The following is a 16,701-nucleotide window of genomic DNA, read 5'->3' as shown; positions in this document are numbered from 1 at the left end:
AATACTGCATAGCCCTACCCAACGGTCAGTGGCTATACCCATCCCTTCCTCAGTTCCTCCTCCGATTCCTATGAGTTCGGAGCCGGATCTTCTGGGAGCCGTGACTGTCGGTGCCGATACTTCCACTTTCGGCTCCGTCGTCGGCTCCGATCTCCTTTTTGGAGGGATCTGGGCGCTGGGCTTCCCTCTTCGGCTCAGAGGGGGCGAGTGGCATCGCACCCTTGTCAGAGCCTGTTCTCCCTCTGGGAGCTTTGGTGCTGGTGAGCTCGGCCCCGACATAGGCCTCTGAGCCGTCCCTTTCGTTGCCGGGAGGAGTCCTAGTCTCTTCGGAGCGGGGATCTTCGGCCTGCCTGATCGCGGCGCCTTCGAGGTCATGCGGAGCGTGCTATACCTGGTGTCTGCTCCAAGGTCGGCTCCCTCAGCTCCTCAGTCTACAGTGCCTGCGATGGTCTCTACCCAACCTCTTGTCCCAGACCGTAGAGCCAACGTCTCAAGTTTCCCCCTGGGAATATCCTCCTTCCGAGGTTTCTCCTGATCCTTCAGGAGAACCCCCTCGGAAGAAACAATGCAAGAGGAAGCATATTGACTCCCCCGAGTGTATCACCTCGGATACCGACTTGGATGAGTCTGAAGGGTCCCCATGGTCCTCCTCTGAGGATGTCTCCTTTTCAGACATCCTTGAGATCCTTAGAGGGGGAACTGTTCCACCCTTAACCCTTCTGAGGACGAGTCGGTCTACCTTGAGGCTTTTGGTTCTCGCCCTTCCACCTCCTGGGTATCTCCTCCCTTTGACCCCCTCATGGAAGTGGTGGTAAGGAAGGCGTGGACAGCCCCTGATACGGTGGAACCAACCCCACGAAGGCCGTCCAAGTTTATTACAGCTTCTAAGGACAAAGAATTCTTATCCAAGGGCATCTGTTGATGCTATGGTAGTGGCTGCAGCCACTAAGAAGGAATTGGTTGATCCTTCAGTACCTATCCATTCTCCTAATAAGGAATCTAGGACTATGGATACGTACGGTAAGCGGATGTTCTCCTTAGCAACCTTTGCTATGCGTTCGCTGAACTACTTGTCACTTCACAGTCTTCAGAGTGATATGCTCAAGGAAATGGGTGCTGCTTTGCAGGATCCAACAACTGAGGGGTTTCGGGACAAAATGAACTCCCAGTTGGCAACCCTGAATTCAATCATTAACTCCTCCATGTGGCTTCTTTCCTATGCGGCCAATGGGGCGAGTAGGGCCGCTGGCACAGGTGTAGCTTTGCGACGTCATGCCTGGATGCTGCTTTGTAACTTTGCCGGACCCTTTCAAGGCGTCCTTCAATTCCCCTTTTGATGGTTCAGCATTGTTTGGACCTCAGGTGAAGGACATGTTGACTAGGTGCGAACAGGATGGCAAGACTCTGCCATGGAAGTCCGGTTTTCTACCCCTTCTAGGCCGTATCCCAAGGGTCAGAAGGGGGGGAATGTGGTTCCGCAAATCACAGGGAGTCTCGCCTGATGCACTGAGTCAGTTCCCCTTTAGTGGCAGAGGGGGGCACAACAATAGATGCCGCCGTAGGGGCAGGGTGGTTCCGCAAAATCAAGGTAGCAGAGACTCTCTGACAAACCTCTTCAGCATCCCTGAGGAGCTGCCTGACTGTCCACCTTCGGAGGCAGTCGGGGGAAGATTATCACTGTATCCTGAAGTCTGGCTTTCTTTCACTCAAGACAAATGGGTACAGTCGATTATATCCGTGGGTTACAAAATTCCCTTTGTCCACATCCCATCTCAACCAAAAGGGCCCCTTCCAGACGTTCCACCCGGTCTAAGGCAACAAGCAGCGCTAGAAATATCAAAGCTGCTATCAGAGCTATCCAGCTAGTCCTGGCAAACCAACAAGGATCCGTAATCTACTCCAAATTCTTTTTGGTTCCAAAAACGACCGTGGACTGGAGACCGATATTGGATCTCAGCAGACTAAAGTCTGTAAACAAAACAAAATTCCGGATGGTCACACTTCAGTCCATTCTACCCTTCTTCGGTCAGGACAATTGGATGGGCTCTAGACCTTCAGGATGCGTGCTATCATATCAAGATGCACAGACTCTCCACAAGGTTCCTCCGCTTCTGGCTGGGAGCCAGTCACTATCAGTTCAGAGCCCTGCCCTTTGGTCTCACTACAGCCTCCCGAGTGTTCACCAAATGCATGGCAGTGGTCACGGCTCATCTGAGACTACAAGGTTTCCAGGTGTTTCCATATTTAGACGACTGGCTCCTTACCACTACCACCAGGCGTCAACTTCTCATATCCAGAGACTACACCATTCATACTTGTCAAGCTCTAGGCATTTCCATAAATTTTGAAAAATCTGCATTGTTGCCTTGTTAGGCTATTACCTTTATAGGTGCCACCTTAGACACAATTCATCTTTCCGCGAAGCTAACAGAGCAAGAGTATCAGATATCCGCAAACATGTTCACATTCTTCTTCAGTGCGACAGGATCAAAGCCAGGTTTGTCCTGAAGGTTTTAGGTCTCATGGCAGCTGCCATTACACTTCTTCCCCTAGCCCGCTTTCACATGCGGATTCTCCAGTGGATGCTGTTTTCTCAGTGGTCCTTCCAACAGCACCCAATGTCTCACAGTGTTCTGCTGACCCAATCATGCAAGAAGCATCTATCTTGGTGGATGACCTCCCCTCAAGTTCTTCAGGGCAGATCATTCGTCGTCGTCCTCCCAGTTGCCACGGTGACAACGGATGCCATCCTGATCGGGTGGGGGGTCATTGTCAGGGCAGGACGGTCCAGGGCACATGGCAACCTTTCGAAAGCCATTTGCACATAAATGTTTTGAGATGAGAGCAGTACTTTTAGCGTTGTAAGCCCTTCAGCACTCTCTTCCCACCGGGACTGTTGCAATTCATACAGACAATATGTTTTTAGTATGGTACATCAACAAACATGGCAGAACAAAGTCTTATCCCTTATGTCGAGGCACTCAGACTTTGGCAGTGGGCGATCTCATCTCAGCGTTTTTTGATAGCAACGCACATCCACGGGAAGTCCGTGATAGCGGACAAGTTGAGCAGGGCCATACTTATACCACACGAGTGGTCTCTGTCAGTGCTGGAAGAAATTTTTTCAGAAATGGGGCCGACCTTGCTGCGATCTTTTTGCTACTCCCCAAAACAGCAAGTGTCACGATTTCTTCACCCTCTTTCCCCTACCAGGTCAACCCGCCAGGGATGCTCTAGTCCACGATTGGCCCTGGGGACTTCTGTATGCCTTTCCCCCTTTCCACTGATCTCTCAAGTAATTCAGAAAGCTACTGCATTGAGAGTAGACATGATCCTCATTGCCTTTTACTGGCCTCGTCAGATATGGTTTCCGTTCCTTCACCGGTTTCTGTTGGAGCAGCCTTGGCATCTGGATCCAGTGCCAGATCTTTTGACCCATCAATCGGGTCAGCTGCACTACTCCCACCCATCTCTCAACCTCACAGCTTGGTTGCTCCGCTTCCTACCCTAGCCAGGCTTCCTTTTATTTCCCATTCGGTCCGTAACATCCTTATAGCCTCCCACAATCCTTCTACAAGAAGGATTTACAATAGCAAGTGGAAACGTTTTTCTTTTTGGGCAGCAACTAATAACATAGACCCTTTCACTGCACCTATCCACTCTATACTAGACTTCCTGGCAGAACTTTTTCACTCTGGTTCTTCTACTATTAGAGTACAATTGGCGGCTATATCTAATTTCCATGTAGGCTTTTCACACTCCAGCATCATGTCCCACAAACTTTGCAAAGCCTTTCTAAAAGGTATCTATTTGCTCAAGCCCCCAATTAGATACCCCCCACCTCAGTGGGACTTAAATTTGGTTCTAGCCTCCTTGATCCCCCCCCCTTCGAACCGGCCGCTTCCTGCTCTCTGAAATTGCTTTCATGGAAAACCGTTTTTCTAGTAGCCATAACATCAGCTAGACGGGTATCTGAACTTCATGCTCTTTGCAGTCTTCCTCCATACTTAGTTTTCCACAAAGACAGGGTGTCCATTCGGACCAACCCTTCCTTTTTACCCAAGGTTTCTTCTGAGACAAATCTGAATCAGACAATCGACCTTCCAGTTTTCTTCCCTAATTATTCCAACAAGGCAGAACAAAAGTTACATTTCCTAGATGTTCATCGCCAGCTTCGTTATTATTTGGATAGGACTAAACAGTTTAGGAAGTCTAACCAGCTTATTCCTATCTTATGCGGAAGGCAAGATGGGCCTTCCAGTTTTCGAAGTGTCCCTTTCGAGATGGCTGGCCTCTGTAATTTCCTTCATTTATGAACTCAGACACCAAAAGCTACCATCACGACTTTGAGCTCATTCAACCAGGGCATTAGCTACGTCAGTAGCATTTCAAGACAGACTGCCCATAGATTCCATCTGTCAACCAGTTACATGGGCTTCTCCTCATACCTTTATCTCGCATTATAAATTGGATATGGCCTCCAGAAACTGGGCTAACTTTGGTTCCACCGTACTAGAGTCTGTTCCGATGAGCCACCTAGGATAAGGGTGCTAGGGACGCAGTCCCTTCCAGCAAGAATGAAGGCGAGATTGACAACTTAACATTGAGAAGTTATGTACCTACCATAATGTTCCATGTTAGTTGTAGTTTTCTCGCCTTCTTTCTTGCGTCCCACCCTCCATCCCCCTAGCCTGGACAGACTGAGGATCCTTGGGATCTTCTATCTTCCACAGCGTCAACATCCTCTATTGCCCCTGATTGATAGTCCTGCAGGTAGTTTCTATAGAGTTGGATTTCATTTTTCTCTGTTTCTAGGAGACCAGCACTGCTATACTTTCAGCTATCAAACGAGATCTGGGTATTTTCTGCCTAGCATTGTGGGATATAGGGGAGCCTCGAGCCGGTAAAAATAGCTCTCGAGCTTTAGTATTGGCCGAGTCGGAGCCGAGGATAGTCTCCGAACCCATCCAGCAAGAAAGAAGGCGAGAAGAAGACCACTAACATTGAACGTTATGGTAGGTACATAACTTCTCATTTTATATATGTGTATAATATATATTTTATATATGTGTGTATAATATATATTTTATATATATGTGTGTGTATAATATATATTTTATATATGTGTATAATATACATTTTATATATGTGTGTACAATATATATTTTATATATATGTGTGTATAATATATATATATTTAAGTATGTGTATAATATATATATATTTATGTATGTGTATAATATATATATATTTATGTATGTGTATAATATATATATATTTATGTATGTGTATAATATATATATGTAGGTGTATAATATATATATTTATGTAGGTGTATAATATATATATATATATATATATATATATATATATATGTATGTGTATAATATATATTTATGCATGTGTGTGTGCACTTCACTCTCAAATTTCAGTATCTCGAGACTAAAATATCGAAAGACCATTTGAGTGAAAGTCTTCATAACCGAATCCGGAAATGTCGAATCAGTGATAGTGGTGGTGCCTTGTGTTAATGGATAGCTGGAGATTCAGATAAGTGTTCATTTTAAAGGTTTGGGGTAGGGATTTTAGTGTAGGCTAGTTTGTTGGGAACTTGTAGGTGTAGGTTACAGTATGTAGGTAAGAGTGTAAGTGTTGAGAATGATCGTGTTTATACAAATGTGATGTGTGTGTGAGGGGTACATTGTGTAGTGGGTTTAGTGTCTATCTTTTTAGTGGGACATCGAAGTTGGTATAAGCAGCGGGCGATGTGGGGGACACAGGCCCCCCACATGGTTGCAGGGGGGCTTACCCCCCCCCCCCCATATATAGGGTAGGTTCCTGTATTTGTCTTGTGGTGTGACTTGTTTGTTGTGTGGGGAGGAAGGTGTGTGTGTGGTGGAGGATGTATTTAAGCCACGATTTTGAATTTCGTGCTTTTGGGGTTTTGGTATTTTGATTTTTCTGATTTATAGTCTCGAGAAAATTCGAGATTTCGCGATTATAAATTATGTATGTATATATGTTTGTGTGTATGTATATATATGTGTGTGTGTGTATATATATATATATATATATATATATATAGATATAGATATAGATATAGATATAGATATAGATATAGATATAGATAGATATAGATAGATATAGATAGATATAGATAGATATAGATATATATATATATATATATATAATTTTTTTTCCAAAATGTAGGACTTCAGTTTGAGCAGTTTGTCTAGGTTTGGAAGTGCCAAGTTTAGTGGAATTAAGATTCATTTTATCCTCCCAAGCTGTTGGCTACCAGTGAATGAATCCATCTAGCTTTTTGTTAAGAAAAAAGTTCTGGAGTTTCTTCCTCCAATTTTTTCAGGAATTCAACATGTTTGTGTTTTTAGAGATTAACAGTTTATTTAGGTATTCTTTCTTTGTGGAGTTCTTACTATTGATTTTTCAATATCTTCCACATCTTCAAGATGCACACTAAGCAAACTGCTTTGGTTTGGACTCCATGTTTTGAGACATTAGTTTTTGGAAAGGTGTCAAAGTACTCCTCATTTGTAGAATCCCCATATTCATTAAGGGAAATTGTTTTAATTTTTATCCACTTAAAGTTTGCAAGATAAACTCCGGGCCATATTGGTTTCAGTAGCTGACAAAACACTTTTAAATCTGAGATTGTTTTTGTGGGAAAAGTTTTTGTTTGGTCAGAGTAAAGATAATTTTTTTCTTCCCTGCCTTTTATAATCAGATATGAATATTTTGCAAAACAGTGCTTATTTTAATACAGACATTTTTTTGCTGCTTTCACAGGATTAGTTTTCCTGACTTTAGGATCAGTAGGAGTCCTGCATTTCAAAGAAATGTACCCTGTTTTGGAGGTAAAGCTGTACTTGAAAGCCACCTAGGTCACTAGCACCAGTGTAGCTAGGGGTGGGCAGCAGTACCTGACCTAATCTTTGCTGCATGTAGAGTCCAGGAGATGATCATCTTTAGCAGCCCTCTGTGAGTGCATCTTATTGTGTTTGCACTTCCATCTATTAGATCAGCTAGAGTTTTGCTGTGAATGGCATACCCCTTTGATGCTGTCTTTAAATCTTTCCTTGATTTTCATTTTATAGCATCAGATTGTACACTTGCTGAAGCAATGAGTTGAGTCAATCTTGGGGAAAACAGAATTTCTGTGTATCCTGTAAGAAAATACTTGGTTACAGAAGACTTCCCTATATTCCTGAAATGAATATATTTAGTATTAACGTCTAATTTCTGAAGTACTGGTGCAGTTGCATACCTAAAACTGTGGTAACAGTGGAATGTACAAGCTGACATTTTCTAAGCATGTGACATGAAATGGTCAGCTTGAAGTGTACAGAACTGGAGTTCCTAAGGAATGCTTGCAAAATATTACAAAAAAATGTGAGGATCTGATCTCTGAAATTCCTCCTCACATATTGGTTATGAATCCAACTCTGAATTTTTTTTCCAAGTAGGATCCAAGTCTCTCTTTTCTGCCACTTTCCCATAATGTCCCACACTCCAACCAACCTCCTGAGATCTCGTTTGCCGTTCAGAAGTAATCGGGCATGATTGTGGAGTCTCAATCTTTTGGATAGTGTTTCCAGTAGGATGATTTCTTCATCTGGGTTTTTTCTTTGCAGAAAGTGCCTTTTTGTGTTTCTTTCCTCCCCTTCCATTGCGTAGATCTAGATTCCTTTTTCCTTTAGTTCAGCAGTTTTTGCCCATGCTGTCCTATTTGTGCAGTCGAGGTCTTTTCTCTGCACTCTACCGCCTGGACCGATGCAACACAAAACAAGTGGATGGTAAAGATAATATCCAGAGGCTGTGTTCTTTGTTCCTCCTTTGGAGAGATCAAAGAAGACTGCCCAACATTCCACCCCCTCAGAGGGAGTTTACAATAGCAGAAGTTCTAAATGTACTGCAAAAGTCTTCCAAGAGGTCCTGACTAAACAAAGAAGGTTCAGAACTTACTCTGGCTTTAGTGCCAAAGAAAACCAGGGCCCACAATCCATTTTTGATCTAGGCATATTAAATTTTCTCAATGTAAAGTTCAGAATTGTCAGTGTGTTCTACCTTTGTGGAAGGATTAGATGTTCATAGGTTCATAGGTTCATACTAGGCTATCTGCCCGAGGGCATTTACAAGCCTAGCCCATAGTTTTTTGTTTACGCGCCACCCTTTAGTATGGGGAACTATACCCATTATTTTGCTGTGCCTCTGTTTAGCAGTGACACTGAGGTAATCATCTCCCATCCATTGGTCAAGATTTCTCTTACAAGGCCAGGCCAGTGCTCTGCCTCACATATACGGGATTTTATTCCACAGCATAGGAGTCTTTGGGTGATGAATCTTTAAGTCTCCCGCCCTTGTGGCTCTGACGGATCTAGATTTTTGAGGTGAAGCATATTCATCAAATTTGGGTTTGACATGGCCTTGTATGTTAGGCAAAGGTCACCTCTGAACTGAATAGAGCTGGAGTTCTTTCAGTCGGGCAGCATAGGACAGATGTTTGAGACCCTTTATCCTTTTGGTGAGGAACTTTTGTGGCCTCTCCAGCTGCTGCAAGTGTCGGGTCAGATACATTCGAATGGGGCATTGTACTCAATCATTGGTCTGATGAGTGATGAGTATAGGGAGACTATGACCTCCCTTGATCTAGATGAGAATCCCTTCATGATAAGGTGGGCAATGTAGAAGGTCTTCCTAACTACTTTAGCTACATGGCTGTCGAATGACAGACTACTATCAACCTGGGTCCCCAGGTCCCTGATAACTTCTTCTGTACTCAGTGGATTGCCACCTATTTGGTAGCTAGGGGTAACCTTGTTTACTATGCATTTTTGGGATTTAACTTTAGGCCATGGCTCTGGCACGAGTTATCCGTTTCTGTGAGACCCTTGTGAAGGATATCTGTGTCAGATGTGTTTTCTACTAGGACTGAGCCCTGTGGTACACCACTTGTGACAGGCTTTGAGTCTGACATGGCCAGCAACTCTGACCCTGTGGGTTCTGTCACTCAGCCAGTTTGCAACCCATCTTGTGATGTATGGGTTAACATTTAAGCTGATGAGTTTTTCAATGATGGACTGCCTTTCCCTCATCAATGGCTTTGGTGACTGTTTGAAAAAGTCAACCAAGTTTAGAAGGCATGATCTGCCTTTGACAAAGCCAAACTGGGATGGATCCAAAGTCTGCAAATTCCCTATGTCTTTATTTATGAGGTCCATTATGATCCTCTCCATGGCTTAGTGGGACCACAGTTGCAGTCGCGCCACTCCTGAGTACGTATCCAGAGGTAAGACTATGATTAAACAGCTGTCCTAGCTGTGGGTTTAATCTCTCGTTGAGTCGTGGAGCACACAGCCGGGGACACCATCAGGTCCCATGGATGCTGTGTTTTTGGGAGAGAGCAGTTCTCACTTGGAGATGTTTGGGGGGCTGCAATCGCTTGGTATAGATCTCTCCTTTTGGGGGGGAGGGGGGGGTGCTCAGTGAACTTAAAGATGTGTACTACCACATCAAAATGGACCGATGCTCCACAACACATCTGCACTTCTGGCTAGAGGCAGTCATTTTCAATGCGAAGCCCTGCCCTTTGGACTCTCCACAGCCCTCAGGGTGTTAACCAATGCTTGGCAGTAGTTGCAGCTCACCTGAGACTGCAAGGGTTCCGGGTGTTTCCATACCTGGACAACTGTCTCAACTGCCCCAACCAGGCATTGACTACTGTAGGGCAGGGGTTACTTCAACCTCGCCAATGCTGCTGAGGATCACTATAAATATGGAAAAGTCTAACCTACTTCCCGTGCAGACTTTAGAATTCATTGGAGCTACCTTGGACACAGTGAGCCAGATTCCAGCTCTTCCCCTTCCTCTTGTTCTGACCTTGAGAGATCTTGAACTGATCTTCACCATCAGCAAGTTCAATACTTCAAGCAGTAGGATCTATAGTGGTTGCCATCACTTTACTCCCTCTTGTAAGGTTTTATTAGTCCTTCAATGTACCCTGGCTGTTAAATGTTTTTTACTTTACCAGCCTCTGTCTTCCTATCAAGCTCCTTTTAGTTTGAAGGCATCTACTAGGGTGGTTTTTGTCAGTTGACCTGACGTTAGGCAGACCTTTTCTTCCATCCCCATCAACTCCGGTGACCACAGATGGTTCCCAGGGTGTGTGGGGGGGCATTTCAAGTGAAAGATGGTCCCAGACATCTGGTCACAGAGACCAGGTTGCATCTCAGTGTTCTGCAGATGAGAGCAGCCCTCATGTTGTAAGCTTTTCAGGACGTTTTCCCACTAGGAACAGTTGCAGTTCACAAACATGTCTGTGGTATGGTATATCAACAAATCAGGATGATCCAGCTCTTGCCTGCTTTGCTAAGAGGACCGAGGGTTTGGGAATGGGCATGTCTTTGCCACAGTCTTCTGCTTGCAACTCATACTGGGGGGAAATCTAATGTCCTTGTATATTAGCTCAGCAGGTGAATTCCTTCCCCTTATGAGAGGTTCCTCAACCAGTCAGTAGTGGATGTGATTTTCACCCACTGAGGACATTTCTGCAAACTATTTGCATTCTCTTAGAACAAGTGCAGCAACTATTTTGCTTTATTTCTCCTCTGGGGAAGTCCCTCAAGGGAAACAATAGTTGACGATTGCCCCCCACCCAGTCTCTTCTACACTTATCCTCCCCTCCCCTTGACCCCAAAGTTTCTTCAGAGAAGTGTCTGAAGTCCTCTGTAATCCTCTTTGCCCCCTATTGGCCTTGTTAGATTTCGTTTCCCTTCCTATGGCGTCACCTGAAATAACCTCCATGGAGTCTGGAACCCAAACAGGACCTCCTGTGTAACGCGATAGAGGTTTTTTCCCCCAGTCTGATAGCCTTCAAATTGACTGCTTGATCTCTCCGCTTCCAATGATTGTTATATAAAATCCCGGCTTCCTTCCTCTGGCAGAGATTGTTAGCCTCACAAAAAGCTGCTACTAAGAACATCTATGGGAGTGAATGGAAGAGATTTGTTTTCTGGGCCTCTAAGGAGAATATTGACCCTTTCTCGGCTCTTATTTCAGCTATTGTTTTTTGTCATCTCTTTATAGGAGGAGCCAGTTTTTCTGCCATCAAACTTCTATTGGCAGACCCATTTATTTTTTATGTTAATGTTTTCAATTCTCCTATTTCAAAACTGTGCAAGGCCTCCTTGGAAGGGAATGTCCTCAGGCCTCTGGGAAGATCCTTCCTCACCATGGGATCTCACTGTGGTATTGCAAAGCTTAACATTTGAACCAGCTGGTGATTGCGACTGACTGTTTTCCCAGGAAAAACATTCTCGTTGCCATCTCCTCAGGAAAGAAAATTTCAGGGATTCAGGCTTTTTCTAAGCTTCCTTAATTTTCCACAAGGATAGGGTATCCCTTCATACAAATCCTGTTTTCTTGCCCAAGATATCTACAGAATCCAGTCTCGGACCAGTCAACTACCAGTCTTCCCAAATTTCTCTGAGGGAGAATGTTTGTTGCATCTGCTTGATCACAGGTGGTTACATTTTATTTGCACAGGAGAAAACCTTTTCAGAAGACAGAACAGTTTGTCCCCTCTTCTAGTTGTCTAGGTCAGGTGGTTTCAAAGGATACTCTCGCTAAATGATTGATTGTATTACCTTTGTTTTATGCCAATAATGTATTTACAGCTACCTTGTCCTAAGGCCCACTGTACTAGATCTGTGTACCTCATGTGCCTTTTCTTAGAGGTCCTCTAGATATCTGTGCTGCCGCCACTTGGTCGAGGGATCACACATTTTTATTACTTTACAAATTAGACCTTGTTTCCTAGAGCAGGGCTTCCTTCGGTTTGGCAGTGCTCCGGCACTTCCATCCTTGAGACCACCCAAGAGTTGTATAGCTGGGTATTCTACCCGTACGTAAGGGGGCGTGAGACAGATTTATTAGTTATGTACATACCATAACTTGGTATCTGTATTGTCTTCATTACCTTCCCCCTTTTCCACCCGTCTTCCTAGTGCTCTAGAAGGCCTGGAAAGAACTTAGGAACTGTTCCTGATTTTGTGCTTTTCTTTCTGGATGCATACTCCTTTCCTATTTCCCTGCTTTCTGTTCTCTAATGGACAGTAAACTCTATCTGAGGAGGATGTTTGGAATACAGAGCATTGTGGGAAGTGGGAGGAGCTCAGGACTTGTATTCTAGCCTGAAGAAATGTGGCAGAGTTGGATCCACTGGTCGGATCCGTAACCCATACATAAGGAGGAATGAAGACCACACTGATACAAAGTTATGATAAGTACACAACTAATGTGAAGTTTTTCAATCTTGCAGTTTATTCTTGACTGGTTCGGAGCTGATCCATCAGCTCCGCTACGGCCTTATGCAAAGCTCAAAATCTTCCAGTAGTCTAGGACAAGCCCCTATCCCATGATGCACTGTGAATTACCTCAGATCTAGTTTGCCGTGGCATCTGATCTAAGGTTCCAGTGCAAGCTTGTGCCAGTACTGTTTAAAAACTTTATTTAGCAGTTGAGAATTTTTTCCAAAATTTTCTTAGATAATTTAGGTAGTTAGCGTTTATAGCTTCCTTAAAGCCTCCCCTTCCCATGTGTGGTTATTGAATATTCTAGTGTCGTATACAGTTTTTTCTAGTTATTTAAATTATTTATCAGGCTCATTTTCTGTTTGTGTGTGTTTTGAGCCTAGTAGCTTTATTAATAATTTGAGATTTTTTCTTAGGCTCGTTTGTGTTAGAGCCTCTGAAATTGCTGATTATCTGTTCTGCATATTTTTCTAGCAGTATTATGGTGGATGATAGACAAGCACCCAAATTTGGGCTTTAAAAAGTGTCCAGACTGCAACCAAAACTATGTCTTTTACACATGGACATGTAACGTGTTTATTGTTTAGGAGATGTCCACTTACTGGAGTCTCGTGCCATACGTCTTTCTTTTTCGAGAGTGTTAGAGGAAGTTGATGGAGAGGGGTTGTTAAAGCACCCTTTTCAAGAGGCGTTTAGTGACCAGGGTGTGGTTAGCAAGTCTTCTAAGTCCTCTAGATCTTCTGTGGAATTTAAGGACTCTAAGCAGTCCAAGAACTCAAACAATTGGAGGATTCTGCGACATCGGCTCCACAGACCTCTGAGCAGACTGTCATTTTTCCTTTCGGAGCCGGCCAACAGCTTTGGAGCTGGTATCTGAAGTGCCTCAGTCACTATTGCTTCATTCGGCAGCTTCGGTGCATTCAATTAAGTCATATGTCAGCATGTTGGATTTGGATATGGATTGATTGGTGCAGAAGCTTTTACAGGCACCAGGCCTTGCTAAATTGTTGGCTCCAACCCAAGTGGCTATGGAGCCGACGACCACTACTCCTGCTTTGACTATTCCTCCGAGCCGTACTGACCTTTCTGAGCCAGAGGAAGCAGACCTGTTGATCGTGGAGCCTAAACCTGCTCCAGTGTCCTCTGTTCCATCCACTGAGCGCCTCTGCACCGACTGGGGACTCTAGGAGCTGACGCACTCCAGTCGGATCTGGGGAGGATAGTCAGACTTGTCTGTGCAGACTCTTCCTCTCTGGGCTTCGGATCAGATGAGCTCAGTTCCTACCTCCTGCTCACAGTCTACAACTTCTGTGCGGGAGGGTTTGACAGTTCCTTCCCATCGGAGCCGTGGTGCCTTAAAGGCCATGAGGAGAGCTTTGTACCCCAAGACATCCTCTATTTCAGGTCTTGCTTCCTCATCTCCTAAATCACATGTCTGCGTCCATCGTCCAGGCTGGGCATAGAGATCCAGAGCCTCAGGTAGCCCCACAGGGTGCCCCCTGCTCCTCCGAGACCTCCCCAGAGGCTCCCACTGAGGGGGTTCCCAGGAAGAGTTTGTGCAAGAGGAGACACTTGGACTCCCCACAGGAGTCTTTAACATCTGACACCGACTTGGATGAGTCAGGGGTCCCAGTGGTCTCCCTCTGAGGATACCTCCTTTGCTGAGATCCTTAGGCAGAGGGGTGATTGCAAGTCTGAAAGCCCTACTGAGGATGTCCCTTCTCTTGAAAGCTTTTGGGTCTCAACCGTCCACCTCTTGGGTGTCTCAGCTCTTCAATGAGCTCATGCAGATGGTCTCTGACTGCGTGGGAGTCACCAGAGTTCATGGCGCCTGTTCCTAGGAGGCCTAACAAGTTTATATCGGCTCTACCAGATAAAACCTTCTTATCCAAAGGAGTCCCAGTTGATACCATTGGTGGTGGTGGCGGCCACCAAAAAGGTAATCTGAGACTGTCAATCCATCCTCCTGATAGAGAGTCTAGGATCATGGATAGATATGGGAAACGCATGTTTAGTTCAGTGACTTTTGCTTTCCACTCACTGAACTACTTGTCCCATTTCACTAGGTTGCTAAGAGATCTAAAGGAGTTGACAGATGCTTTTCAGGGTACAGTAGCTGCAGGGGCCTCTGACAAAGTTGCTGCCCAGTTTGCTACCCTAAATTCTATTGTGAACTCATCTGTGTGTCTCGTATCCTATGCAGATAGAACAAGTAGGGCAGTGGGTACAGGAGTCATTCTCAGAAGACATTCCTAGATGTGCTTGAGTTCCTTCGCGGAGCCCTTTAAGTCCTTCGTAAACACCCCTTTTGATGGCACATCCCTTTTTGGGCCTAACGTGAAGAAAAATCTGTCTAGGTGTGAACAGGAGGGAAAGACAGTCTGCCGTTGGAGTTATTTTTCCACCCCCTACCCAGCCTTATCCCAAAGGGAAGGAAAAATGTGGTTCCAGAAAGCCCAAGGAGCCTTTCAGGACACCTGTGGTGAACCCCCCTGGGGCAGTGGAGTGGTTAATAGTGGAAGACGCCGCCCTCGCATCTGAGGGAGTCCACAACATCAGGGTGACAAAACTTCTCTGGTCAACCCTACCAGCACTCCTGAAAGGAGGCCAGACTGTCCTGCTCTGGAGGCAGTTGGTGGTTACTGATCTGTGTATCCAGATGCTTTGCAAGAACTAAGACAGTTGGGTGCAAAGTATTTCCAGAGGGTACTTCATACCATTTCCACATCCCCATCCATAAGGAGAATCCTGGACGTTCCCCCCAGTTTCAGGTAACATACCCAAGGTTCTACAGAAAGCAAAATCCCTAGGAAAGTACCATCATTCTTATAGCCCTTCATTGGCCTCTGCAGATTTGGTTCCCTTTCCTTCGACATCTCTTGGCGATTCCCTGAATTCTGGATCCAGTTCCAGACGACCTCACACATCCGTCGGGGGACCTTCATCCTTCTCTGCAGCCATTAAAGTTGACAGCTTGGCTGCTCCAGTTCCCATCATAGCCAGGCTTCATAACTTCTCCAGTGAGACAAAACATATCCTTTTGTCTTCTCATAAGCCTCACCCTAGAAGATTTTATCTTAGTAAGTGGAAGAAATTTTCCATTTGGGCCTCTAAGCAGAACATTGATCTTTACCAAGTCCCCTTGACATCCATACTAGAATTCTTGACTGATTTTTAACAAAGGAGCGGCAGTCACAACAAGAGTCCAGTTGGCTGCTATATCTAACTTTCATCTTGGGATTAACTGGTTAGATATGTCCCACAAGTTAACCAAGGCCTTTCTCAAGGGGACATTTCATATGAGACCACCTGTGAAAACTCTGTTCTCCATGGAATCCAAATTTTATGCTGTCATGTATAATCCTTCCCCCGTTTGAATCATCATCTTGTGACCTCAAATATTTGTTGTGGAAAACCATTTTTCTAGTAGCTGAGTGTCAGAACTTCAAGCTTTATCTATCAGCCCTCCTTTTTTGTTTTTTCTGGCTGACAGTTTCTCTGTTATGACAAATCAGTCTCTCTTGCCCAAAGTTTGTCCAGATTTTATTTGGTAGAACAAAAGATATTGGGAGGTCAGACCACTTTTTCATTCTCTCAATCCAGAAAAGGTTGACCAGTGGGTAAAACAACTCTAAATGGTTATCTGCTTGTATCACCTTTGTCTACTCAGCTGCTAATATGCTTTTGCAACAAGATTAAAGCTCACTCAACCAGAGCAGTTCCTACATCCTCTGTGTTCCAAGCCAAATTGCCCCTTGATAACATTTGTGCAGCAACCACTTGGTCTAAACCTTATACCTTTATCACGCATTACAAAGTTGATTAGGCCTTCAGGGACAGGACTTCTTTTCTGTCCTATGGTCCTGAAGAATGTACTTCCTTGAGCCACCTGAGATTGATGGTGCTAGGGACACTACCTATCAGTCAAGAATGAATGGCGAGATTGAACTTCATATTAAGAAAGTTATGTAATCACCATAACGTTCAATGTGAGTTCATCTTGCCTTCATTCTTACGTCCTTCCCCCTCCTGGCTGATAGTTGACCTAGATGTTGGTCTCATCCTGGTTGCTCAATGTCTTCATCCTTTCCATAGGAGGATAGCTCACTTATATGGTTATAGTACATGCAGCAAGCATCTGAGGTAATTCACAGGTCATCATGGGATAGGGGCTTGGCCTAGCTCCTGGAAGACCTCAAGCTTTGCATACAGCTGTACCAGAGCCAATGGATCGGCTCCGAACCCATCAGTCAAGAATGAAGGTGAGATGAACTCACATGGAATGTTATGGTGAGTATATAACTTCTCAATTTTTGCATTAATAGAAAAACAAATGATAGGTTGGCACTGGTATATGCAAGACATTTTTTTT

The 16,701-nt window shown here is 44.6% G+C and overlaps 1 protein-coding gene across 1 annotated transcript in view; it reads left to right on the top strand.

Moving 5' to 3' along the window:
- KIF11 (kinesin family member 11) overlaps positions 1–16,701 on the top strand; it is a 1,847,788-nt gene that overhangs the window by 936,335 nt on the left and 894,752 nt on the right. Inside the window, exon 14 of the mRNA XM_044055639.1 lies at positions 12,917–13,038. Coding sequence (XP_043911574.1) covers positions 12,917–13,038 — 122 coding nt within the window. The remainder of the gene's footprint in view (positions 1–12,916; positions 13,039–16,701) is intronic.

This window comes from Protopterus annectens, chromosome 14.part0 (assembly GCF_019279795.1).
Source record: "Protopterus annectens isolate FY-2018-M chromosome 14.part0, PAN1.0, whole genome shotgun sequence".
In the NCBI taxonomy this organism is placed as follows: Eukaryota; Metazoa; Chordata; order Ceratodontiformes; family Protopteridae; genus Protopterus; species Protopterus annectens.
The sequence above is the reverse complement of the archived record's forward strand: the minus strand, read 5'-3'. Positions and strand labels throughout refer to the sequence as shown.